The 25,695-nt window shown below is 40.5% G+C and overlaps 1 protein-coding gene across 9 annotated transcripts in view; it reads left to right on the top strand.

Moving 5' to 3' along the window:
- Sorcs1 (sortilin-related VPS10 domain containing receptor 1) overlaps positions 1 to 25,695 on the top strand; it is a 535,835-nt gene that overhangs the window by 495,957 nt on the left and 14,183 nt on the right. For all 9 annotated transcript variants that reach the window (XM_030251008.1, XM_017318265.2, XM_030251009.1 and 6 more), the window contains 5 exons: positions 387 to 520; positions 1,648 to 1,771; positions 7,002 to 7,114; positions 7,992 to 8,123; positions 14,555 to 14,654. In XM_030251008.1, the coding sequence (XP_030106868.1) occupies positions 387 to 520; positions 1,648 to 1,771; positions 7,002 to 7,114; positions 7,992 to 8,123; positions 14,555 to 14,654 (603 nt within the window). The remainder of the gene's footprint in view (positions 1 to 386; positions 521 to 1,647; positions 1,772 to 7,001; positions 7,115 to 7,991; positions 8,124 to 14,554; positions 14,655 to 25,695) is intronic.

Genomic DNA, 25,695 nt, shown 5'->3' with positions numbered 1-25,695 from the left:
CCTCCTCCTCTTCTTCCTCCTCCTCCTCCTTCCCTCCTCCTCCTCTTCCTTCTTCTCCTCTTCCTCCTCCTCCTTCTCTTCCTCCTTCTCTTCCTCTTCCTCCGCCTCCCCTTCCTCCTCCCACTCCTTTCCTTCTCCATGCTGTCTTAAATACCGGACAGTACAATGTCCCTTCTTTACAGTTCCTGTGTTTACTCCCTGTCAACTGGTTGCTTCCTTCACCTCTTAATCTTTAGCTAATTTTATTTAGCTCTTGTTTACAGAAAGCTCTTATAAAGGCATGTGCTAGGGCTGAGCCACACCGTAATAATAATTTTCCAATTCACAATCTTGGGGTTCACAGGGTGATCAAATATGCTGCAACCCTCTTTCTCTTCTGTCTTCAGGTCCCCTGGAGCATGTGCACCTGTCTCTTCCTTTTGTCACAACAAAGAACAAAGAGGTCAATGCAACTGCAGTGCTTTGGCCCAGCCAAGTGGGCACTCTCACTTACGTGTGGTGGTATGGGAACAACACAGAGGTGAGCTGGTCGTCCACGTGGCAGCTGCTGATAGAGGCACAACTCATGCTTGAGGGAGCCAACAAAGCAAGATAGCTTATGGCATGAGTCTGAGTGTAGCCCAAGCTACCAAGACAGCAGGCCATATGTGCTCAGTAACCTCATGTGATGCATCCTTTTCTCTTACATCCGTCTATCTTTCCTAGCTCCCTCCCCTATATCTGCAACTTCTTCTCTGCTTTCACTGCTTACCCTTAGCTGAGGCCCTGGAGATGTTGCGCAAAGGTTATAGTGGAGATTTTCCGACCAGATCTCACCACTCTGACTTTCTTCACTCGAGGTCAGGATTGAGGATTGAGGGTATTATTCATCTAAAGTTTATCACTAGAAAATAGAAGCATTAAAGTTCTTTGGCTTGTTTTCCCCACCTCAAAAAGTAAGAGCAATTTATACCATCTTTGACATAGTGACAGTGCTTTCTCTAACAAGTAGTGTGAATCTTGATTTTAAAACTAATTAAGAAGGACAGAAGAGATGTATTTGAGAGGAATGAGCCAAGGGATGTCAGAAGGCTACTGTTTTTCCTTCTGGGACATGAGTGTCCAATTGTATTATAAGCCCCACTTCTCCAACACGTTTATTTTTTTTTATTTTTTAGATTCCTCAAAGCACAATCCAATTAGAACTTGTTTTTGTAGTAGCAACTTCCAGGAAATTGTTGACAGCACCACTAAGAGTGGCACATCTTGTAGGTCACTTTTGCCACACTAGTGTCTAGTTCTGTGTCTGGGACTGTATCCCAATATAATGCTCTAGAAATAGTTTATCCTGGACATGAATTTCAGAAAGCTTAGAAATTCTCAGTGTATGTTCATACATTTGAGGCTTTTTTCTTCATTTTTCCATGTGATTCATTGGAATAAAACTTCTGCTGGGTAGGAGACAATACACTTTCAACACAAGTGAAATATATATATATATATTTCACTTGGACTGCTGGTGCAGGGAAATCAGTCACAGTTTACAGTGGCATACTAGGATGAGCCTACCTCCATTCAGATCAGGGGACATGTAGTGATACTCAAAGATAGGGGTCCTTCGACAATAATCCTGACTTTCCCTTCTATCCATGTCCTTGTTTCTTTTAGCCCCTGATCACCTTGGAGGGAAGCATATCGTTCAAGTTTACTTCTGAAGGAATGAATACTATCACAGTCCAAGTCTCTGCTGGGAACGCCATACTGCAAGACACAAAGACCATTGCGGTATATGGTGAGTGCTGGTCCTTGCTGATGCGATTTTGTCCTCATCTTCAAATAATGTCCTTGGCCCTTGATGCTAATGACTTTCCAGGATGAAATATGGTAGTACCTGAAAAAGAGCTAGGATGCTCTGATCCTTTAGAGAACGCTATTCATTAGCAAGCAGTGGTTATGATACTGTGGATGTTTCTGGCCTAAAGGGAGGCTCTTAGCTCAATCTCCTTGGGTGGACTAGACAGGGCTTCATCATGAGTAAGACTAACTCATTGTAGTAAGGATTAGTTTTTACTGGTACTTGACTAGTTAAAACCATTTATTAGAGAAAAGCATCTAATTCAGAGAGACTTTGCTTTTAAATTCCATTTTTTTAGAAAACCTTTCCATTATCCAAGTACTTTAAAAACTTCTTTTGCAAATCTGTACTTGAAACAACAAAAGAAAAAAATTTCCGCACCGTTCACAATAGCAAACCCTCCACTAAACTAAAAGCAATAGAGATTTCACAGACAGCAGAGGCCAGGAGTGGACTAGATGTCAGGTAGAGAAATAGACACACAATGCAGTTTTGTGATGCCTGGGGAAATAGAATATATTTCAAGTATTAGATGAGGTGAAATTTACTGAAATAGAAAGGTAGAATTACTGCTTGAAAATGAGATATAAAAACAGCTTTTACATATTGATCCCACTTTGGTAATACGTTATTTTGTATATCAAAAACGAATCAGTTGGATATGAACTAAGTTTTACCAGCAGATGGCAAAGACAGAAATGTTTATTTTCAATATGGAATTGGTACATAGGCATCATGGGAAATTACAATTTCAAAAATAAGATTTGAAAACTAGATAGAGAATGTATGAGCTACAGAAGGAGAAAGAATGTGGTGCCTGGAAGAAAGGGGGGAGAGAGAGAAAAAATTAGATTCCTTGTTTTAAAATATCAATTTAACCCAGTTCTGAAATCAATTGATTCCAATAATATAATGAAGGTCTAGATTGTCCTTTGGAACATGAGGCTCTTTTCTTTCAACTCTTTCTTGGGCCAACTTGACCTTCAAAACTGAAGAACAATTTGTGAGCAACTTTGAACATGACTGAAGACAAAAAGGCCTAAGGCTACTGTTCTAGAAACAGCATTGCATCCGTTCGTTTTACCTCTCCCTCCAGTCTGAAGAGGTTTGGTCAGCTCAGACAGCAAGCAGAAGTCAGCCGGGATGTGAAAGGCCCCCACCCAGAAGGCTACAGCCTGACATGCCTGGTGGAGAAGGCCGTTGATTCAGCTTCTTTACTTCTCTTGTTTCTGCTGGCATTGTGCTTAATCTTCAGTAAAACCCTAACAAACAGAAAGTGAGCATGCAGACTCTCACTGTACCCAGCAATTAATGGCTTCAAAGCCAGCTCCATGTGGCCCTGGGACCCTTGTCTGATACTACCTTCCATATTACTTTTTTCTTTCTGTTTCTGTGGCCAATACTCGGACAAAAACAGGTTTCTTTTGGTTCATGTTTCCAGAGGCATAGAGTGCATGGCAGGTAAGATACGGCAGTGGTGGGGAAGGTGCCTGATAATCTCACACCCATATACAAAAAGCAGGGCAGAGAGCACAGGAAGTAAGGCCAGGCTCTAACACTCCAAACCCAAGTGCAATAACATATCTCCTTCAGCAAGTTTCTTCCTCCTCAATGCTTCATGGCCTCTACAAACAGTGCTAACAAGTGTTGAAAACTATGAAAATTTGTGAGACATTACACATCCAAAACACAATACCCTAAATTACTAGACTCATGTCATTGCCCGTAGATTATTTCTTTCTTCTGGATGATTCGGTGTGAATGTCACAAGTTACCATAGTGGGCGCTGAACCATGTCCCTTTGGTCAGATGTGTATATGGCCTTCTTCTGTGAATCACAGAGAATATCGTAAATCTAAGAGGTCTCTGTGTTATTCTTATCCGAACCCTCGTTTACTGCAAGGAAATTGTGGACACACATGGGAAATGACTGGTTTTAAAAATCATTCTGCTGCTTTGTGACAGTTCCATTAATAACAACGGTGACAGTGACACAGGCTAACATTAATGAAGACCATTTTAATCACCGGCAGCTGTCCCAAGCACTTGATATCTATGAACTGCCTTATTAAATCCTGAAAACAGATCTGAGGGAGACAGAGAGAGAGAGAGAGAGAGAGAGAGAGAGAGAGAGAGAGAGAGAGAGAAATCTATAATTATCACTGCTTTACAAATGACAAAACATGGCGTGAGTATAATGAACAAGCAGGGCCTAAGCATTCTGTGTCTAGAAGGGTCATTTCTCCACCAGCTTTCTCCTTGTTATACGTGGTGCTCTCACCCTCATGTCTCTTTAAGGGCTTCTTCTAAATGTGGTCACTCTACATACAGTGGGCAATCATCTCTTTCTTCATTAAAAGTGTTAATAGCACAGATGGTCTGCTGTAACTATTGTCACTCATTTTCAGTCAGATGAATTATCCAGAGAGTCACACGCATGATTTGAAATGTTTTGTTTTTTTTGGGCAATTCTGGGGTTGAACCCGGAATGTCTGACCTATGAGGCAAGTGTCATATCACGGAATGATCACATCTGCTCTGTGATTTGAAACGTGTAATGAATTATGACTTCTTAAATAAAAAAATTAAACTGGCCAGAGTTAAATAGGAAGCTTTGAACTCCACTGATAAAAAAGGAAGAGTGGTTTTTAAGTCCTCTAGTTAGCTGGCAGGAGAGTGTTGGAGAGCCATCATGACCTGTGGGGTCACGAATGTGTTTAAACCACCTGAACAATTACTGTCCCGTAGGGAAGTTAGTCTCCATCTTCCCACAGAAGCAGGAAGACAGCAGCTCTGCTTTTTCTGGTTATGGCTATCAAAGGAATATCTCACCTACTATCCTTGGCAATCACATTTTTAAGTTGTCCGGGCTTAAAGGGATGGAGATCAAGTCAACAGCTGCAAGTTTTCTAGAGTAGCCTGAGAAAAGAGAGGCCAGTAGCTGCACCCACCCATAACATGCCCCCCACCCGACGCACACAACTAGTAAAATAGAGGGAAAAATGCCAGATGGAAGGAGGAGTTGATGAGTGTTGGAGAGTGATGGAGAAAGGCTGGTTTACCCAAGGGCACCAAGCAGACTGAGAAGAAGGACAGCTAGCTTGTCTTGTTTCTCTTCATAGGCTCCAGGCTCAGGTCTGCTTTTATAAAGTGGCCAGTGTGTCGAATTCATCTCCTTTAAGAATTGAAAAAAAAAAGAAGCCATTTAATTGACATTTTTTTTTCTTTTACAAACCTACTACATGAATACTTAGGAAGGACAATTCTAGGACATTCTATCTTCACCTCATGCAGATTCACACATTAAATGGTAATGAGGAAGCCACACCGTTTGCATCCTCTCACTAGGCTAGACACTCTCCCTTATGTATGATGCAACTATCCCTTGATGGATGGGCGAGGTAAGGAGAAAGTGAAAATGATGCAAGCCTCTTCCTTGAGAGCAACTTAGAGCTTAGCAGGAGACTCTTGGGTCCCACCATTTATCACACAGGTAATTTATATGTTTATAATTATTCTTCACTGGAAAGGACTTGGGGATGTTCCCAGGGCTGACCAGTGACTCAGAAAATGTGTCTCTGGAGCAAAGCCCCTGACATCAGTACACAGTTTCGCATCTAAGAGTCCTCAAAGCATGTGGTTTTGCTGAGTTGGTAGCATTGATAAGTTATGTACAAGTATGGGCTTTTATGTGGCTGAGATATATAATTGGCTTCGTTGTTGTCACTTAGCCACCACTGAAGCACAAGGGCAAGCTGGGAGCAAGAATTGATTGTCAAATAAGCAAGTGCATACATAACAAAGCCTGCACGGACATGGAGTCATTTACACACTGAATAAATAACTACATATTACATGCTACAGACATGGCCCTTAGAAACCTCCAGCTACTAAGTACCATCCTAAGGCCAAGAGCACAGAGCCTCTATCCTCACAGATGTTAGTATATATGTATGTATTGATGAAAGCTATATATGTATTGATGCAAGATATACATATATGTAATATCCAGTAAGTACAAAGAAGACAAGATGTACCTGATGATGAAGGAGTCAACTAGTGGGATATGCTCCATGACTGCATGGTTAGAACAGCCTCTCCAATGAGAGTCTGAGGGAAAGAGGAGGGAGTGCTGTGGTATGGGGGTAGTAGACACATCAGCTATGGAAAGTGGAGGCATGGTAGAGGAGCAATAGGAAGGACAAGGCACATCAGAACAAGGTGTGCAAGCAGGAAACACTATAGAACATGAGGAAGCAGAGGGAGGCTATACCATGTAGTACGAGATGAAAAAGACTGCCATAAAAAAAAGGCATTTAGTCTAAGTACAGTGTGGAGCACATGACATATTTGGGGAGAGGGCACTGTGATTCTCAGTTCTGTGTGACAAACACTGTACAGGTGTTGAGGACATAGAGATACACCAGATACTGTGATCTTAAGATTGTACCAACCTTGCGTTTTAGCGTCACCTTCTGGGGACAGATGCCAGCTAAAGACACAGCGACACTGAATACTTCCCTGTCTTGGGACACAGGGGTTCCTCTGCCAGCTGATTCTTGTCCTGTATGCCTTGCTCTAAATGTACTTCATGTGTCCTCTGAGCCTCTCCCCATTTCCTCCCATAACATTCCTCTGTTAAGATTATTGTTAGTTGAATCACCAGACAGCTTCCTGGAGAATCAAGACTAACTCAGGGACTACAGAGGAAACTAAATTATCCCTGATGTTAGGAATGTAAAAAGCCATTTTATGAAACATGAGCAAAACACTGCTAACAGTAGAATAATTATCAAATAAAAGTATATAATATTATACTTATTAGATATTCATAAAATGATAAAGGCATATGCACATTACAATGGTATCATCAAAATGTAATTAAAATGTCCATGATGAGGAAGAATGGTTAGGTCTCCTATCACTTAATGTCCAGGATTTCAAAGCCTAGAGGAGGAGATAATGGGCAAGGGCTGCAGAACTGAGTATGGGCCAGAGTCTGTGGCTTCTGCTTCACAAAGGAAGAGCTAACAAGGGCAGGGTAGTTTGTTTGCCTTCTAGAAGGGTCACTATGGTGAGTATGGAAGCCTTTGTATGAAAAATAATGTTTACATTGCATTGGGGAGCTATTTAACTTGTGTGAATAAACTTACTGCTACATCCACAGAGGAATTTCGGTCTCTTCGCTTGGCCTTTTCTCCGAACTTGGATGACTACAACCCTGACATCCCGGAGTGGAGGAGGGACATCAGCCGAGTCATCAAAAAGTCTCTGGTGGAAGTGAGTACAAACAGTACCTTCTCTCCACCAGACACAATTCCTCTTGGTCCTTGAATAGCTTCATGGAGAATAGACCCTTAGCAAAGGAAGGAGAAGACAGAGGTGGAGCCCCACAAATGTTTGGTTAATCAATTTAGTATTCTAACATTTGTAATCCATGTATACATGCCTGTCTCCATTAGTGGGTTAGTATAGCCTTCAGAAACACATGGCCCTTGCTCGGCTATGAAGCTGATTCTGATTCAAGAAGGACATGGAAATCTGCAGAAGTCATGCAGCTGAGTTCATGACGTCGACATTAGTAAGGGAAAAATTAGTGACCGCATAATAACCAAAGAGAACCCTTTCTAAGCATCTTCAACGTTAAGTATAATTAGTAAGAGAAGCCCAGGTCCAGACCCACATCTGTCATCACACAGCTGCAAGAGTACATAGTGCACAGTGCCTAGCTATATTTAGTTGTCTTTTTTTTTTTAATCTTTATTCCTTCCAATTCCCAAGAGAATGTAATTAGTACCCTCATTGTGTAGAAGAAGCAACCAGAATAACTCTTCTAGACTCTCATGAGCAATAGATGACAAACCTACAAACCTAAATGGAACGACATGATTCTCATGCTTTAGATCTTACAATGGAATGACAGCTCCCTGAGCTTTCTGGAGGAGTAGCAAGATGATGTGGCTCATTCCTCAGTGGTCACTTGTAACATGCCAAGGATGTCCAGTCTATCCCCTCATCCCTGTAGTACCCACGTCTGTGCTCCTATGCCACCACTCCTCACACTCCTGTGTAACTTTCACATTTCCTGGTGCCTTCCACCTGACTCTTCATCTGACATCTCCACTGGACGCACCCAGTCTCTTTGTCTCCCTCACAGGCCACAGGGATTCCCAGCCAGCATATCCTGGTGGCGGTGTTACCTGGCTTACCCACTGCTGCAGAGCTCTTTGTTTTGCCCTACCAAGATGGAACCAGAGAAAACAAAAGGTCGCCTGAGGACCTGGAGCAGGTGAGGTTCACAGAAGATAATCCAAACTCTGTCCACCCATAAGCAACCTAGCCACCATAATAGCTCTGAGAGGACTGGTGGCTACCATCAACCCTGATATAAGAATCAGTAGACAGTTTAGTCCAAGAGCTGAGACAAGGTGACTTCTTCAGAGGCCATGCCACTTAGAACATGGTAATCATTCAGTGAGGTCTACATTTTAGCAGAGAGATCACAGGTTTAGAGCTCTAAGACACATTTCTAGCTTCATCACTGCTATTATGATTCTATCATAGAGAGGAAGCAATCAAAAAAAAGTTAAAGAGTTTAACTAAAGTCACCACAATCCTATAGGTACCTTTGTCACTTAAAGAAATAACATAAGTAAGCATTGGACATAGATGTTCAGTAAATTTGTAACAGTTATGAGTTTTGTTTATGGGTGTTTTATGATAGAAAAAGATATGGAAATAAGGAAACTAAGACTGGAGAAGTGAAAGACATTTTTGGAAGAAGAAATGCTGATGCTGAGGAAGTAAGATGGTTCATGAATTGACTTTCAGAAAGTAGAGAAGCAAATAGGGACAGTAAAGAAATCCCCTCTCTCCTTCTGCCCCCCCCCCCCCCCCGCCCAAGTGACCACATGGGAAGCTTGGGCAGGAATGGAGCCTGCCTATAGGAAAGCATGGATGGCTACAGCAAGCCCTGGCTTCTAGTGAACTTGAGTCTAACTCCACTCCAAAGCCTATGCCGGCTCCACCAGGAGCTCTAGGTTTAAAGTTGTTTTGGGTCTAGTGTAAGCCAAGTGAGGAGTCATCTCTTCATGCTTACAGTTATGTAGATAGAGCATTGCTGCCTAAACTTCAGATGTTTTCACTCCCTGTGCCTCAGAGGGTTAGAGTAGCCCATCACAAACTATTCAATAATTGCAAAAGCAGAGGACGAAGTTCTTCGTAGAAAAATGTAAAGGAGGAAGAAACATTGAGAAAGCTAAAGCAGCTTCACAATGCTACCAATGTAAATATGTAACAGAATATACAGACTTTTAAGACAAACACAAGGATATAAACAACAGAAACAAACCCATCATGAGAGAGTTGAACTCTGGAATGCCGATCATAGCTGTTCTCTTCATGTTCTGGTCCCTTCCTTATAAAGAAGTTGTAAAGAATATCCAGTAGGATAAAAGAATGGAATCTGTCCAGTGGTCCTTGAAGAATGCTAGGGACAGTCCACAGTAAGTGTGCCTGGCTCTCTTTTTGAGCCACTTAGGAGAGCATGCCTGAGGGAACAGACATGCTAATTGAATCGGACTATCTTGTCTGTGAAACAAATTGAGAATTCTTCCCAGTGAGAAGCACTTGACCCCCTTATCAGGATGCCACCATCAGGTTAATCAAGTGCCCTCTATCTATCTGGGAGAGCTCCACCAGCCTTGCTTTCAGTCTTCCAGAGAGTGTGAGAAGGCTCTCTTGTTCTCCGTGGCCTCCTCAAGAAGATCACACCCTGCTATCCCAAGACTAGTAGCTCAAGTCTGGTCCAAGTTCTGTTCTCTTGGCCCTGCATCCCTTGCTTCTTGATGAGTCCTCAGGGGTGACAGGCATGAATATGCCATGTGTGAAGACCACCATGCTCTAAGGAGGTTTCACTGCCTTGTTGGAGAAAGAGGGGGCTTATACTTGTAGTCTTTCAAACTCCTTAAATGGAATTATGAAAAGAGCATACCAATTAGTTATGCAAAGCTAAATGCTCTGTCCTGAAATTATGTATACAAATAACATTATACATACTGAGTAGGTCATATTTAGGAAGATATATACATATACATGTATATACATGACGATGAAAAAAGAGCATAACAGATTAAAAGAGAGGGTTGGAAGAAGGAACAGGAAAGATGAAATATTATAATTATATTATAATATCAAACAAAAATAAAAAAGTACAAGTGTTACTACTTTGGACCAAGACAGACTTGTCATTGATAAATTTGCCAAAATATTTGCTATTTGGGAATTTCAAAAAGTGCGTGGAAAAGCACCACACATCTGTGCTATGACCACAGCACCTGAACATGAGGGTCTCACAGAACTATATATGTTTCCATAAATTTCTGAGGATCTGTGCTGGGAACCCGTTAGCTCTATGAGGGATTTATCCCTGTCTTCTGTAGCTGCACTGAACCCTGGCTGAGCTAGGATACTTCAGATAATCAATTTTCAAATCCACACTGAGTAGCCCTAAGAGAGAACTTACAAACCCTTGAACCCTTCAGGTTGGAAAGGACACCTGGCACTCCTTCTCCCAAGTCATTTTCTTAAATAAGTACAGAGGCTCTGCTTACACAGTAGAAAATCATAGTTATAATCCCATGGGCCCAAAAGATTAAAGGCTAACAATGTTTGGTTCTCAACAGTGATGGTTACCATTCCAGGAATATATTCAACATCTAGACTATTTTTAATACAATTATTTGGGGGAAAATACACTCACATGACAAGAATAAAAATGTCAGTCATTGGAAGGAAAATAGAACAAAAGAGACATTTAAGAAAGGAGTGAAGTTTTGAAACAGTGCAAAGATAAGTATTCAGGAACAAATGCATGAAGTTGGGAGGGGGACATGTTAGGGGAGGGAAGAGTTTGTATGGGGGAATTAGAATGGATTAACCAAAATTCATTGTTCACATATATGGAATTTTCAAATTATAAATAGAGATATTATTTAAATAAAATAAAGTGTTCATTTGTTTTCCCTATTCCATCCAAGAACACACATGTCATCTTTGTCTTGATCCTGGAATTGATTCCCATTCTACTCAAGTTCCTTGAACATGTTTATCCCTTTCCCTTTGAATTTATTACCTTGTGCATCATCTAAGCTGCTTTCCGCACTGTACATTACTGTGGGAACAGTGGCGACATGTTGTCATGGCCTTTAGTACTTGTGTTTTCATATTGAACCCTGGGCTTCTGGAGTTAGAACATTAGTACTGTCCTTTGATATGAACATCGGCCCCACCTAGTGGACATTTGGATCTCTAGTTGCTAATACCCCAACTTGTAAGGATTTGTATCAACTACATCATACTTTTCTCCTCAGCTATAGTGGAAACATTTACAATGGCTTCTGTTCCACTTTGTTTCCCTGTGTGGTAGGAAGCACCTGCCCACCTGTGGTCAATACCATGCATGAGAAAAAAATGCCTCGTTTGTTCAGATGAGAATTTTCCATTGTTACTTTATTTTAGCTGAGTTGATTCTGATTGTTCCATTCGACCTTAATATTTTGGGATAAAAAAAAATAAATAAGTAGGAGAGTTGAACTGCTATTTTTCCTACAGTAAGGTTTTCCGCTGACAGCCTTTCTAGTTCCTGTATCGAGTCTCCATTGCCTTTTCAACTAGTAATTTAAATGAAGTGTGAACTTCATCTGCATCATAGACATATCCTACCAAACAGGCAAAAACCAAGAATAATAGCCTGTTTCTTGAGCCATGCTTGTTTAGCTGAAGTAGAATTGGAAATGGGCTGTGTGGGAAAGTGGCAGAAGAGGATGACAGCATGATTTAAAAATGAACTTGACTTAGGAGACACACTTTTCACTGGAGAGCAAGAGAAGGAAATTCATCTCGCTTCAGCAATCCCATCTCTGAGTGATCGCGTATTATTTCACTTGAGTCTTTCTCAGGCAACTGCTTTATCTTCTCATTTAGGATCTTGCTATGCCTCCTGTAGCTTCACACTTCATTGTAATCTTTATGTTGTCCAAACTTTCAAATATTACAATTTGTACAGATTGGTGGAATGAACACACTCATGAGGAACGTGTTAGGAAATGCCTATTCTCGTGGCCCACATTGCTCAGTGGCCTTGGGGACAGAATATTTTAGTTTGTGTGTGTTACAGGTGGATTAGGAATGGCAGGGTGATGAAGTAAATGCTGCACCATTTTTTAATATATTTTTTATTACTTATTTTCTTCGTTTACATTTCCAATACTATCCCAAAAGTCCCCCATAACTCCCCCCCACTCCCCTACCCACCCACTCCCACTTCTTGGCCCTGGTGTTCCCCTGTACTGGGGCATATAAAGTTTGCATGTCCAATGGGCCTCTCTTTCCAGTGATGGCCGACTAGGCCATCTTTTGATACATATGCAGCTAGAGACAAGAGCTCCAGGGTACTGGTTAGTTCATGTTGTTCCACCTATAGGGTAAATGCTATACCATTTTTATCTCCTACTCACTCACCAAAACATGCAACTAGACATCTCTCTTTCCCCATCTCAGTAAAATTATTTGAGAAACCTATTTTTTTTCTTTAGTAGTGCTGAACTAGGATTAGGAATCAAACAAAGCTGAAGTCTAGTCTCAACTCCTCAAATATTAACTGGGTAAAGTTGGATATGTCCCTTGAGCTCTATGCTCCTCCATGGGGATGCCAGCATTAACACATAAGGAAAAATACCTAGACACATGCAGCGTTACCAAAATAAAATGTTCAATGTGCGCATCATGTACTTAAATATATAAATAACATCTCAGGATCTGATGAAGACAATACAGAGTAAATAGTTTTGTAATTAACCTGGCAAGAGGTTTAAAGTATTGTTGAAATTTGTAAACTGTATACTTCTAATTTATCTGAGTAGCAAAATGCCTAGTTCTAATTGAAGTTATTCTTGTATGTAATGTAAATTACATCTGCTTTTGCTGCTTATGCATAATTCTTTCCCACAGAGTATATATCCTTTATCAAATGTCTTTTGATGCAAGATAAATAACATGAAACACGTTCTGCTACTAAATTAATTTTGCATACCTGGCTTAGTTTTGTAAATGATACAGACAAAGCCAATGAAGTAATGATAAAAACCAATACACATCTAAGAAGTTAATTATTCTCACAAGGGACTCTCCTGGAGATAATAAATTAAAAGTTATGTTGTTCTGATAAATTATATTTTCTGATTTAGTTATTAATATGTCTCACTTGAGTATAATCATTTTTCAGTAATAAGCTCTGATATCACTCCACTGGAATGAAAGTGGGAAGTCCTTCCACTATTGATACATAGTTCTATTTTATGTTTCTGATAGCCTCTATGAAACAGGTCAGTTTATTAATTGCTTCTGAGATGTCTTTCATGTTTGGACTAGAGTTTTTTTTTTTTTTTATTTCATTCTATGTCTGGATATACCTGTGCTTGTATGTTTTCATGTACATGTACGTTAACAGTTTACATGCATTTGTAAGTTTCAAAGCCAAATGATGGTGATAGACATTTACTAAAATTCCAGTGTTTATTTCATATCAAAACTCTACTAATTGAGTAATAATCAGAGATTACAGAGAGAACACCTTTGGTGAAATACCTTGGAAATCCATCCTTCTTTAAACCTGGAGCTTTGAGAAAAATTTCCCATGCTCATAAAACAAGAGTATCTTCACAGACGGACAAAGTTGTATTCAGCATAATTTTAACATAGAATTGCTTTGCTTCCTGGTTTCTCAATGGCAATGTTTGAGAGAAAGATCCCGGGTCATCAGTCACAGGGCATGGGGATCATCTCTCCCTCCTCTTGTTCAGCAGAGAAGTTTATGTGCAGGGCACTGCACTTCCATTGCCAGCTAGGGACTTCTATAATGGACTGCAAACTAAGCCATCAGGTCCTACTTAATTATTAAGGTTCAACAGTGCCATTTTGGCAACTTTACTCAAGGAGATGAAACTGCAAATAAAAAGAGGAAAGCAGAAGACTCTAACTAGAAGAATAACAGCTGCCATCCATCTAATTAGACTTAACAGCACATTAAATAAAATATGAACTTGGTGCTTAAAATAGTATATTAAAAACAAGGCAAGGAAAGCAGATGAAAATAAGTAGTAAGATTATCCCTTGGAGCCTTTCAGAAATTCCTCAAAATCTGTTAGCAAGGCATAATAAATTTTTATGCTAAACAAAAGAAAGGGCTTTTACCCTATTTGTAATACCTTGCTTATGTAATTTATACTTAAACCCTATGCTCAGGTTGAATAGTCCATAGTCTATAATGTACCAGTCTCAGAAGTGGTTTAATAAACACCTATTTGTAGAAACAAAGATTAACTGATTCATTGCGTAAACGGTGGCTGCATTGTCTTGAGCTATATTGTTTATTAAGCTATTGACAACCGTTATTATCCAGCAGTCATAAAGTTCTTACCCGTAGAAGCCATAGAGATGATTTAGAGAAAATGAAGGAAGCAAAGTAAATCATACCATAATGTTTGGATTATAAGCAAGATACTACTATTCAGTTCCTCTGTATAACAGATCTTCTCTCTCTGTCATTTGCTTTATAATACTAGCAGGCCTTGGTGAACATTCAAAGTATTTCTTAGAGTAGCTAGCTGTTCAAAGTCATTAAGATGATTTTGCTGACACTAACTATAACACTTCTTTCAGATATCTGAAGTTCTAATCCACAAACTCAACCAAAACTTGGTGCACTTCGAGCTGAAGCCTGGCGTCCAAGTTCTTGTCCACGCAGCTCACCTGACAGCAGGTCAGTTTTCGTGTTGGGGGTTCTTGCCAGCAACTGGACTGACGGCAAATCATGTTCCTTGAAATCAAGGGTAGATGGTAGTTATACATTGGGCATAACTCCTGAAGGGTTCCTTGATTGATGGCTCTTCCCTAATGGGAATCAAGCTCAGCATGAGCATAAGATATTGTTTCTACTTAGTCCCTGGAAAACAGTTCGATAAATCACACCGGGCATGCTCCCCTGTGATAGCATGCCCTGTCTCAAAATACCTCTTGAAAAGAGCACTAACCTTACAGGTCACATTTTTCAAATCTTTCTACAAAGCGTTGCTTTCAAGTCATTCATAGCACAAAGAATTTGATTTACTTACATGCCAGGCTATTGTAGTACAGTTGAAGTCGATATTTAGGAGCAATATAAAGTCAACCTTGATTTGGTCCTAATTTTATAAATAAATGTTATTGATTTTCTGACTCTAATGAAAAGTAGGCAGATGATCCTTATTCTAACTATAGAGAAAGCTTCTGATAAAAAGAAGTAATTTCAAACACTTATAAATAGATATCCTTATGTATGCTAATAATCAATTCAACAAACAATACTTATCAATTACTTGTTTGGGCAGAGAAGCAGCTTCAGGGAGTACAAATGCCAACTAGAAATTGTTGATATAATGATAAGAGTTGTGATCTCGTTTGCTTTAGGAAAGTATGGTGGTGGCTTTGGGTAGAGACATCCTATACAATAGGGACAAGGTATAGGAAATTGGAGGATGTCCCTTAATAAGCCAGTATATGAGCATTTATTGCTAGAGTTAATATTCTATATAAACATTTAACATTTTACATTTTTATTTTGTTTTTCTTTTATTTCATACACTCAGAGCTTTATTTTCCATAATTTTGCTAGAACTCATTCTGCACACCAGAAAACAGACTTAAATATTCTGTGCCATAGAGCTGGTCAGGGGATGTAAGTCATTAGAATTGTGTGAAAATTGGATTAATTTGGATGCTATATTTAGACGAATGCATGGTATATGAAACTTGCCCCTTTTCCTGTTTTCTTTCCTTGTCTTATTATCAGTTGAAGTAATTTAAGAAATCAAAGGCAGCGATTAATTCTATTTGTTCCAAATTATACTGAGTATTTTATAAAGGAGATAGTGTTTGGGGAGGTTCTTAAAAGACGAATAGGACAGAGCTCATAAGCTATTCCGAAGACTGGGGAAAGACCTTGGGGCTGCCAAGAGAGACAAGGGAGTGAGGACGGAGACCAGAGGTTTCCATCTCCATTCTTCAGCTTCTTAGCAATGCCAGGATGTTCCCAGGTCTGGAAGCAGGCGACGTGTTTTGTCACTGCCTCCTGTTCTTCTCCCACGGTTGTATTAACTAAGTATTCAGGTGCAATTGTTAATGAACGTAGGGGATGGAGGTAGAGTATGGACCATGCTGTGTGAGCCATCTGTACTTTAGTGGGGTCTGAGACGCCATAAAAAAAGCCTTGGAAAAGAGATGTGAAGTACACTTAATTCATTAATGAGACTTGCTTAGAAGACACACTCCCACATCATCCTCTCTCGGAGGACAGAGAGATCCTGGCTCATGTTCAGATTGAGAGGCTGAATATTATAGAGCCTGATATCTTGTACAGACCCCTGCATTTGAAGGCATATATTTCATCTCTCCTCATTCTCAGTTGGCTGTAGAGCACACTCGGCTTCTGAATGAATTCAGACAGCAACTTGTAAATTATGTTGCAATGTGCTTTGTCTATCAGAAAACTGCCTCTGTTCCATGTCCTTGCAGTCTCTATTGGAGTGGGGGAAGTATCCCAAGGCATGCTAATCAGAGAATTAGCTATATTTCTCAGTCTGTCTACTCTGAAGGACAACTATGTTTTGACCCTGTACTTTTTTTTTTTTTTTACACAGCTTTCCTCATTATGTTACACTTCACATATGTCTCATATTAGTCTGGTAAATTTGACGTCCTGCAAAATCAGCATTCAAGAAGTGGCCAGGAGGACAAAGGCAACCCTGGGTTGTGTAGTAGGGATCTTATCTCAAATATAAGTAGAATATCAAAAGGAGGAATTTGGTGAGCGCTCTCCTTGTGAGAACTAGTATAGAATTGAAGCCGAGTTGTAAAGTTGGTAATTAGATATCTGAGACTGGTGTATCTCATGGCTTAATCGTGAGAAACTGATGCAGCAAGAGCATCCTAAGAAGGCGTAGATCCATATCCCACGTGGAAGCTTCATTCTTGACAGCTATGAGAAAGTCTTTCAGCTGCAGTAACTCTCGATGGCCAGGGGACATACCAAGTTGAAAAGGCTTGAGAATTTCCTCCATTTCATGCTGGCAGCTAATTCACAGAAGGGTGTTAGGGAGCAGGAGTCAGGGCTCTGGGAAGAAAGACTGGCAGATGTACCATTGGACGTCCAGATAACTAACTAGACCGCCATTTGAAAGATGGGTAGCTGTAGCAAAGGTATGTCAGATACAAGGGTGCTGAGACAACAGGAGAAAAGATAGAACTGTAGGCTGGAAGAAAGAGTTCTTATACTGGGACAACTTGACAAGAGAGAGAGAGAGAGAGAGAGAGAGAGAGAGAGAGAGAGAGAGAGAGAGAGAGAGAGAGAGATCTTTATCTTTCTAATCATTATGGCTATTTACTTTCGTTCCTATTAGATTTAATAGGGATGTCTTCTGGTAGTGAAATTGCAAGCTTTAGTACCACGCATTATGACGTTTCTATCATGGCTGACTTAGCAACTATCTTGATGTAGGCTTAATGTGGTACATCAGTTTCTGTGAAGGAGGACAATGACCAAGACTGAATGAATAACTGAACCCCAACGTGCTGTTTGCTTACATAAGTGTGTAGAACTGGCCATATCCCTAGGTACACACATTCTGGACTAAGTGTTCACAACAATATGAACAACCACAGACTTGTGTCAAGAATGTGACTCGTGCATAATCATGAGGAGGAGCATCAGTTTCTTACATAGAATTGATCCTGGCATAGCTCTAGCTTCTGTGGTTAGAAAAATAAAAATAGTTATTTCAACATCAGTCCATGGGGCCGTGTGTCTGACAAAGAGACCACAGAGTATTTTCCTTTCATGCATGGAAAAAGGCACTGTAACGGGGCACTTTAGGTGAAGCCTAGGTGGACTGCAGTGGTGTTTTCTAAATTGAAATGAACATATTCATATATGGATGAAGAACACTGTTTAGTGCAGATAGGGAATTTCAGTTCCCTTCTCGTTCTCCCATGCCCCTTACAAACAGGGAAATTAAACCTCTGTGTGCCCCAGAGCATCTCTCTAAGCAGTACTACTGACACCTTCCCAGGGACCATTACCGCACACTGCTGCTGCCATTAATTGCTCGGCAGATGTTCATCAGCCTCCTTTTTTAAAACGTTCAAGCCAGAGGATGTGGCTGGTGAGGCGTAGAACATGGTTTGCTTAGACTCCCAGGGAAATGAACTGTCTCCTTTCAGGAATTTACTCGCCTCGTTTTGTTTTTCAAGTTCAGTTCCCTATTTGCTTTTATGGGGGCATAAGATAAGCATTGGCAGAGAACTGGGTGCCATTAGAAACTGGATAGTGCTTATTCCCCTCTAGGTGCTCTATTTTGAAATTCATTCATTTCTACATCTAAGCTGAGTCAAGCTTTGAACACAGTGCTTATTTTATTCACAGCCTTCCCTATGCTCTTTGGAAACTGTCTCGTTTCTCTTGAGGGTCTACCTATACCAGACAGATATGTTTCTGGAAGTCTCTTTACAGAAACAAGAGATTTGGCATTCTGTGCGAATAGGGGAGAAATAAAGGGAATGTTGATAAGAAGGTGGCAACAAGGTCACAACTTGCACAAACGCTTTTAACTTTTAGAACCATGTTTAGCAGACAGGCTCAGATATTGCAGAGCTACTCAAAGAGTTAGAAAGGTGTGTATAAATAAACAACGTTTGGGATTGGACTAGAAATCCTACTGTTTGGGATGAAGCATAATGTACTCACTGGTCCTCACCCCCACTTTCTTCAGCTTTCTACACACCTAAGGCTATTTGTGTTTTAAGGCTTAGGTCTATGCCAGCATGTGCATGACATCTTCCCAGAAGCCTTTGCCTCATTGCCACCTCCCATGTCTGGACTCATCTATTTTAAGTTTCTTTCTGACAATGGTGAATATGGCTATCTTCATCCTCATCTTCCTATACATACTGACTTTTTATGAGTAGGTTCTTAATGTCATGATGTTGTCACCATTACTGAACCCAGCAGAGAAACTGCACTTGTCAGGTGCTTCACAAACTGTACTTATAAAAATAATCGGGTACATAATTCATAACCTGTAGAAAATTATATTCTTGAGCCAGTCTCCATGACTACTCTAGATGAACACCTGGCTAGTGGAGACTTCCATCATTTTATTCCATAGGCATCTAGAGAAAAAACATTTTCTCTCTTTTTATTCCTTATTCTTGATATAGTAATGCATATTTATTTGTGCACTGAAAATGTTCAGCTAGAAAAAAAAATCACACCCGTGTTCTTTGGAGTTCGGTGTCTCAGGATAAGGAAAGAAAGCAGGGGAGCAAGTCTGATATTAAAAAAAGTCTGTATCAAGTATAACTTGCTGCTCCTGGCTTATATTGTGTTATATATTTTCAAGATGGAATTTCATTGTAAGAAGTATTTGATGGCTATTTACTAAATCTCAAAGTCTGATGCAAGCCATTTGATTTCTATTGGCCATTATAAAAAAAATAAATTTAAACTGTCAACTAAAAATCCCGAAAATGCTTGCTTTGGTTTTGTTTGTTTGCATTGGTAACTTGGAGTTGTATACATTTCAGAGGTATCATTTTATTCTTCTAGTACTTCTATCTTCAATGCCTCATTTGGCAATAATCCCTTTAAATGTATGACCCATGAGGGGAATATAAGACAAATTAAGTAGGACCCTTGCTCATTCTACACTACTGAGCTGAACCACAAATACTCATGCAGAAACACAGTGGACAGACCAGTAACAGTGGACAGTGCAGAAACAGAGGAAAGACCTACTTAAATGCTCCTTTAATTCTGAATAATCATTCATAATTCATTCTCTTTATAATGTAGAATATTTTAAGGGCTGTTGCAAAGATGGTGATTTCTTTGGTGGCCCCATTAACCTAAGTGACAGAGCCCCTTGTTCATCAAGGAAGGTGCATTTAGTGCCATTAAGAATACAATCTGGGACTGGAGAGATGTCTCAGCAGTTAAGAGCACTGGCTGCGATTCTGAAGGTCCTGAGTTCAAATCCTAGCAACCACATGGTAGCTCACAACCATCTGTACAGCTACAGTGTATTCATCTACATAAATAAATAAGTCTTTAAAAAAGTAAAATCTGAGTCGTGCAGAAACAATGAAGCTTACTTTTATACACAGACACATGTACAGAGTCTAAAACAATAAATAAAAAGCATGCAACAGTTAAAAATCTGCCTTCAAGCTGGAAGAGGAGGTTGGGTTTCAGGAGGGAAGACTGAGACACTAGACCACAGGCTTTAACTTCACACTTCCTGTCAGATGTCAAATTCCTAGTTAAGAGAAGTCCACTGATAGTTGAGAAAGGTCTACTTGTTGATACGGATATTTCAGGCCCCAGCAAATGCTATATCTCTGCTCCTATGAGCACTCACCATTAGAATTAAAATGTCCTTACATTTGGCTGGCGTGGGAGAGCTGGAAGCATTGTTGGTTGTTGATGGTTTGCAGTAGAATAGACAAGTGTCTAAGTAAGGATAGACAGTAAGACAAAGCAGCCAAGGGGCTATACTGGCACAATCCACTTGAGAGCACAGATGAGAATAGGTTAATCCATACAAAAATGAAAAAAATATATATATCTTTCAGGGCTATTCATACTTTACCAGATTAGTTTACCGGGTGAATAAACTGGAAACTGAACAATGTGGCTTTCACACAAGGCTCTAGAGGAGCTGAAGTTGACTGGATCTTCAGGCCATTTGGATGAATAAAATTGTCCTTTCCTTTTCTTTCCTTTCCTTTCCTTTCCTTTCCTTTCCTTTCCTTTCCTTTCCTTTCCTTTCCTTTCCTTTCCTTTCCTTTCCTTTCCTTTCCTTTCCTTTCCTTTCCTTTCCTTTCCTTTCCTTTCCTTTCCTTTCTTTCTTTCTTTCTTTCTTTCTTTCTTTCTTTCTTTCTTTCTTTCTTTCTTTCTTTCTTTCTTTCTTTCTATGTTTTCTTTATTTACATTTCAAATGTTATCCCCTTTCCTGCTTTCTCCTCCCCCTACCCTTTCCCCCTCCCCCCTGCTCACCAACCCACCCACTACCAATTCCTGGCCCTGGCATTCTCCTACAATGGGGCATAGAGCCTTCACAGGACCAAGTACCTCTCCTCTCATTGATGACCGACTAAGCCATTCTCTGCTACATATGCAGCTAGAGACATGAGTCCCACCATGTGTACTCTTTGGTTGGTGGTTTAGTCCCTGAGAGTTCTGGGGGTACTGGTTAGATCATATTGTTGTTCCTCCTATGGGGCTGCAAACCCCTTCAAGGTCTTGGATCCTTTCTCTAGCTCCTTCATTGGGGGCCCTGTGATCAGTCCAATGGTAGGCTGTGAATATCCACTCCTGTATTTGTCAGACACTGGCAGGGCCTCACAGGAGACAGCTATATCAGGCTCCTGTCAGCAACCACTTGTTGGCATCCAAAGTAGTGTCTGAGTTTGGTGATTGTGTATGGGATGGATCCCCAGGTGGGGCAGTCTCTGGATGGTCATTCCTTTAGTCTCTGCTCCAACACTTTGCCTCTGTAACTCCTTCCATGGGTATTTTGTTCTAAGAAGGATCGAAGTAGCCACACTTTGTTCTTCCTTCTTCTTGAGTTGCATGTGGTTTGCTAAAGTGCCTGTCTCATAAAGCTGTCTTTGATGGTTGAAAAACCTGTCTCTAAGCCAAGGCAGGAGAACTTCGCTACAGACTACCTGGTCCATAGCCCGGCCACATTGCAGTTAAACCATGAAACATCATAAAAACGGAGATCTGAGGGGCTCATGGTCTAGAATGAGGAATCCTGGGATCCCAAGGAACTGTTAATCTAGATCTTACTTTTTTCTCAATGTCTCCAAATTGTACATATATACCCAGCTCCCTCACCAGTCTGTACAATACTGTAGAAAGCATTTCATGAATGGAAATCTATCTGTAATGAGGGAAGCTACCAGACACTCCCCTCCATCACTAAATCTGATTTATAGCTCTGGACGTTTACTAAAACAGAGAAGAAAGGCTTGTGATGCTAATGTAATAATAAACATTAAAATATAATTTCTTGGCATGGGTAGAGGCAGCCTAATAGTCAGAATGGGCAGACAACTGTGAGAGGAAGTACGTAATAAGTAAAATATGCCTCCAAATATGGGATATACTATATCCATAACCAAGATAAGTGGCGAAGGGCAGCCAAGAGGTGTGACTGGGAAGCTATTGCAAATGATTAAAATGTGAGCTAGAATCTCTAAGTGGCAGGGCGAATTGAAAGGCTGGGAGCTGTATAAGAGTTAAGCAAATGCTATCTTCTACATGCAATTCGTATACTAATATGAGGAGAAAATGCTAAGCTCTTGTCATTTCCACCTGTATTTCAGAGATGCCATGTTTTTGTTCTCAGTTTCCCTGTAGGTTCCTGGCCTCCTAGAGACTGGGGCTCATATAATTAAAATGTAAAAACAAAAAGCCGAAGTTTGGCAGAGGAAAAGCCTCAAAACTCTCATTAAATAAAAGAATTTAAAAAAATGTGTGAGAATATTGTTCTTGTCCCTTCCTGTCTTCTATTAGTTGACTTGTTCAAGAAACTACATTTAGAAAATCGTCCTTTGTCCAGGGCATGTGTGGGCTTTGTCATAAACTGTCACCTTGCCCTCTGTGCAGCTGCCAACTGATTTAACTTTTTTTTTCAGGTGCAATAAACAGATATCACGGAGGCATTAGAGGACTGACATTTCCAGTTCAGTCACTAATATAGATTAGGTTAGGAGGAAAGGGTGAGAGTGGGCAAGAAAAGGTAGCTTTCAGCCTAGATTATGACACTATGTGAATTCTGCTCTTCAGCTCCATCTTGGTAAAGATGCTTTCTGTGTGAGGTAACAGAAGCCCCAGGCAGGATGTTATAGAAACTACAGTGTAATCGAAGCCACAGCATAATCGATGCAGATGCCAAATAGTTGCTGTGGAGTGCTCAAGTGTAAACTGAAATAAATTGTTGCAATAACATTTTCCATTTAGAGACGAAATTAGCACTAGTGAAATTCTTCCACAGTCAATAAATGTATTTGCCTCTTTACTCTCTGATTGCCCAGTTATTATTTACAAGTAAGTCATTTATGAGTAAAGCCATGATAATAGTATTTTTATTCCCTTCTATTTTTTCTAAAATTAAATATATTTCCCTCCTTAAACAACCAGGTTGTTTCAGAGTAGTTTTTGACAGTCATTAAATCACTGTGGTACTATGATAAATAATAACAGGTGCCAAGAGACATAAATATATCTTCCCCTCCAATGTGATTAAATGACTGTGACACCTTCATATGCATGCATAGATATGCATATATTATACATATATCATCATCATATATATACATATATATATATATATATATCATGCATGCATATAAAATGTTGAAATAACATTTTAGCTTGCAATAGATTCTTGGTTGCTTTTAAGTAAGCTATCTCTCTTCACATAATCAAGGGCTTCCCTGGAACTCACAGGCACTCCCTGGACTTGATCCCAGCACTGTTTAAACCAGGTAGGGTGGCACAGGGCAGTAATCCCAGCACTCAGAAGATGGGGTGGGCTGTTCATGGTTCAGGAATCCTCACAGGGCACAAGGGACTGACTTTTATGGAGTGAGTATGGAAGACTAAGAAAATTTCTGACTTGCCAGGGAGCCATTCCCAGGGAAAGCCCTCAGGGAGAAAGCAGTAGGAAGTATTCGACTGGATGGGTTTGAGGGTTCTTTCTCCTTTCTGTTAGAATACAACCACTTACAGTGATCAGGGGTTTGGTAATTGATATAGAAACTCAGGGTGCTGGACATCCCTGAGTCCATTGCATCACAGTTAGCTCTGAGAGCTGGAGGAAGCCTTATGATACCCATGGTTACGATTGTGTATGCACTGAAGGGAAAGCCATGACCCCAGCTAGGGCGCACTGCAAATGGAAGCCATTCTGCCAACTTTTCGTTCTAAAATCCTTTTCTGTGACATTGCCATATAACTTCAATCCCTCTTGAGTGTCAACCCAACTGGATCTAGAACCGTCTGGGAGACAATTTCCTGGGCATGCCTTTGAGGGGTTGTGTAGATTTGGTTAGCATCTGGACATGACTGTGGTAGATTAGATAAGTAAGGGTAATTGAAGTGTGAAGATTCGCCTTAACAGCCAGCACATTGTACCCTTCCACGGGCTGAAACTCTGGAGTTAATAAAAAGGATGAAATGATTTGAGCATCAGAATTCATTGCTGTTTTATGACGATAGACCCAGTGTGACCAGGATTTTTTTGTTCTTCTCACCACACCTTCCTCACTGGGGTCAACATTCCATAACACAGATAGCCAAAACAAACCCTTGGTCCAGCAATGCATAAATTAAATAGCATGTCCCCAACCCATTCTTCTAAATATTTGGGTTCCACTAATTTTATATTTCAAGTATTAAATATAAAGTCTTGGGTGTGCTTCAGAGGCAGGGAAGGAAAGAACTGAAAATTCAAAGTAGAGTGTGCTTGCTGCTGCACTTTCTTAATAAAGGTAACATGGGAGGAGAAGAGTGTCAAGCAAGCCCCCTGCTGAACCGGACCTACACTTAAAAAGGATCTTGGTTGATTGAGTGTGTGAAAAGTCATGGCATGGCTAAGTGTGTTTCCCTCCTGCAGTACTTGATAAACTGATGTATACCAAGAATCTCCAGGTAGGGAAATACCAAGGTTTCTATTCCCCCAAACTGACTGCACTGAGAAACTCTTTCCTCATCTTTCAGCTCTCCCTCCCTCTCCTCTCCCCCTCCCCCACCCCCCCTCCCTCCCCCTCCCCCTCCCCCTCTCCCCCTCTCTCTAGAATGTACTTTCAGGCATATGGAATTATTAATATGATAGCATAAAGTGCCTACCATGTCTGGTGTGCCCTGTTCTTCATAGTCAGTTCCATCTCTTGACTTTTCACAACTGTACTAAAGCACGGATTATTTTTCACTTGTCTTTGTCAGATAAGGAATCCGAGCTTCCCTCAATTGAGTTAGCCCCAAACCTAAGCCCAAGTATGGAGTTTTGATCTTGCTCGCACTTGCAGATGTATGGTGATGACGTTGGCATTTCCTGTATGTCAATCACTTTTATGGATGTGGTAACATTCTGTTACTATAATCAGCTCAGGTTCTGGTGAATAGAATACAATAATTCAAAGCATCACCCAGTCCCTCACAGGCTTTTAGCGATGGTGTGCGAGCAGAGGTGTCGGGTGTCCAGTCAACTGGAGTAGCGCTTGTATCTATGTTATATACTGTGCATCTATAATGGCAAAAACCTTCTCTGAGTTTTCCTCCCTCACATCTACCTTGTTGAAGCTGAAATTGGAGAGGAATTAATTTATGCTAATTCTCCACCACAAGCCCAAATCCATTTATCACCAGTTTCCATTCCTCAGCAAAGCCTACAAACACACCTAAATATTGGAGAAATTGAGATATGCAGACCCCTCTGTATGAACAGCAATAGACAGCTTTATGTGCAGGCACAGATCAGCAAGCAGAAGCGAAACAGAGAACACCTAGGGTGGTGCTACTCAGTCTGCCTGCTGCTGTTGGCTGTGTGCTGATCCCCTGCCTGCCTGAGGGGCTGCTCCCCTGCTTCCCCAAAGTGACTGATAGATGTGCACTGGCAGGTAGAATGGATAGCACATCCTAGAACCCAAACTACAGAAACTAACAATCTCCAAGGAATGTGACAACTATTCAGCAATATTAT

The sequence above is a fragment of the Mus musculus genome, chromosome 19, assembly GCF_000001635.26.
Source record: "Mus musculus strain C57BL/6J chromosome 19, GRCm38.p6 C57BL/6J".
NCBI lineage: Eukaryota > Metazoa > Chordata > Mammalia > Rodentia > Muridae > Mus > Mus musculus.
This window is presented reverse-complemented; position numbering and strand designations above follow the sequence as displayed.